Genomic DNA, 1,480 nt, shown 5'->3' with positions numbered 1-1,480 from the left:
CGAAGGCGTCGATGATCAGGCCTGGGCAGAGAGAGGGGGGCGAGGGGTCCCCCTGAGTCACCCAGGGGGCAGCGCCCAGGGGCCAGCCTACCCAGCCCCCACTCCTCTCCCACACAGGAGCGGGGCTGGGCCCCCCACCTCAGCGCCGACTGCTGACAGGGTGCCCCAGGCACAGCGTCCCGTCTCGTTCACTCCCCAGCCCGGCGCCCCCACCCCATTCACCCCCCAGCCCAGCAACCCCCCGCTCACCCCCCAGCCCGGCGCCCCCACCCCGTTCACCCCCCAGCCCAGCATCCCCACCCCATTCACCCCCCATGCAGCCCCCACCCCAGCACCCCTGCCCCGCTCACCCCCCAGCCCAGCATCCCCACCCCCTTCACCCCCCATGCAACCCCACCCCACTCACCGCCCAGCCCAGCGCACCCGCCCCACTCACCCTCATGCAGCCCCCAGCTCAGCCCCCCCAGCCCCCCGCTCACCCTGGATGATGGCCAGCAGGATGACGACGACGAAGAAGAAGAAGGTGATGTCGAACACCACGCGGTAAAGCTCGTACTCGTCGCCGGCCGGGTCCTCGATCTCGTCCCCGATGCCCCCGCCCGCCCGCACCCCCACGTACATGTGGAACAGGTAGCACTGGGGGGAGACACGGTGGGGTGAGGGGTGCCCGATGGGTCAGAGACGGGGGGACCTGGACGCCACCCCTGGAGCCATCAGAGCAACCCCCCCACACACACCCATCGGGGCCCAGGGATCCCCTTGTGCCCCCGGCCCCCCCCCCAGCCAAGGGTGCCCCCCCCCCGGAGTACCCCCCCCCCCCTCACTGTCATCATGTCGTCACATTTCATGTCCGGCTCGTCCTCGTCCTCGCTCTTGTTGTAGAACTTGCGGAAGAAGTTAAAGGCCACCACGGTGTAGAGGTAGACGACCACGGCCAACAGCCCCACCGTCATCGCCAGCTGGGGGGGCACGGGGGGGCTGGTACTGCCGCCGGAGAGAGCCCGACCTGCCCCCCGCCCCCGGCCTGCCCCCCCACCCCCACCATCATCGCCAGCTGGGGGGGCACGGGGAGTCCCCCCACCCCTCCAACGCAGCCCCTGTCCTGCCCCCCAGCGCAGCCCCCCATGGTCATCGCCAGATGGGGGGCATTGAGGGCTGGTATCACCGCCAGAGAGCACCCAGCCGGGCCCCTGCCTCCCCCACCCTCATCGCCAGCTGGGGTCGGGCACCAAGGGTCCCCCCACTCCTCCAGCGTAGACCCCGCCCCGCTCCCCGCAGCGTGACCCCCCCCGGCCCGGCCCGGCCCCACCTGCTTGCCGTTGTGGGTGACGGAGGAGAGGATGGTGCGCAGTGTCTTGACGCCCATGGCGATGTCCAGCAGGTGGGCGGCGAAGAAGAAGTTGTTGTAGTGGCCGAGCAGGGACATGACCATGTACCAGACCAGGTAGAGGAAGGACTGTGGGGGAGGGGACAGGGGCTG

The 1,480-nt window shown here is 70.8% G+C and overlaps 1 protein-coding gene across 1 annotated transcript; it reads right to left on the bottom strand.

Moving 5' to 3' along the window:
- Nucleotides 1-4: 4 nt before the first annotated feature.
- Nucleotides 5-1,477, bottom strand: LOC112123636 (ryanodine receptor 1-like; the record flags this gene model as incomplete). The annotated part of the gene is made up of 4 exons (XM_026661522.2): nt 5-21; nt 480-636; nt 825-959; nt 1,310-1,477. Coding segments are annotated over 4 exons (477 nt in total), but the record flags the coding sequence as incomplete, so codon positions are not given.
- Nucleotides 1,478-1,480: the final 3 nt, after the last annotated feature.

This window comes from Terrapene carolina, unplaced genomic scaffold (genome assembly GCF_002925995.2).
Source record: "Terrapene carolina triunguis isolate 2854851 unplaced genomic scaffold, T_m_triunguis-2.0 Scaffold8620, whole genome shotgun sequence".
Taxonomy (NCBI): Eukaryota; Metazoa; Chordata; order Testudines; family Emydidae; genus Terrapene; species Terrapene triunguis.
Note: the sequence above shows the minus strand (reverse complement) of the source record. Positions and strands in the feature narration are given on the sequence as shown.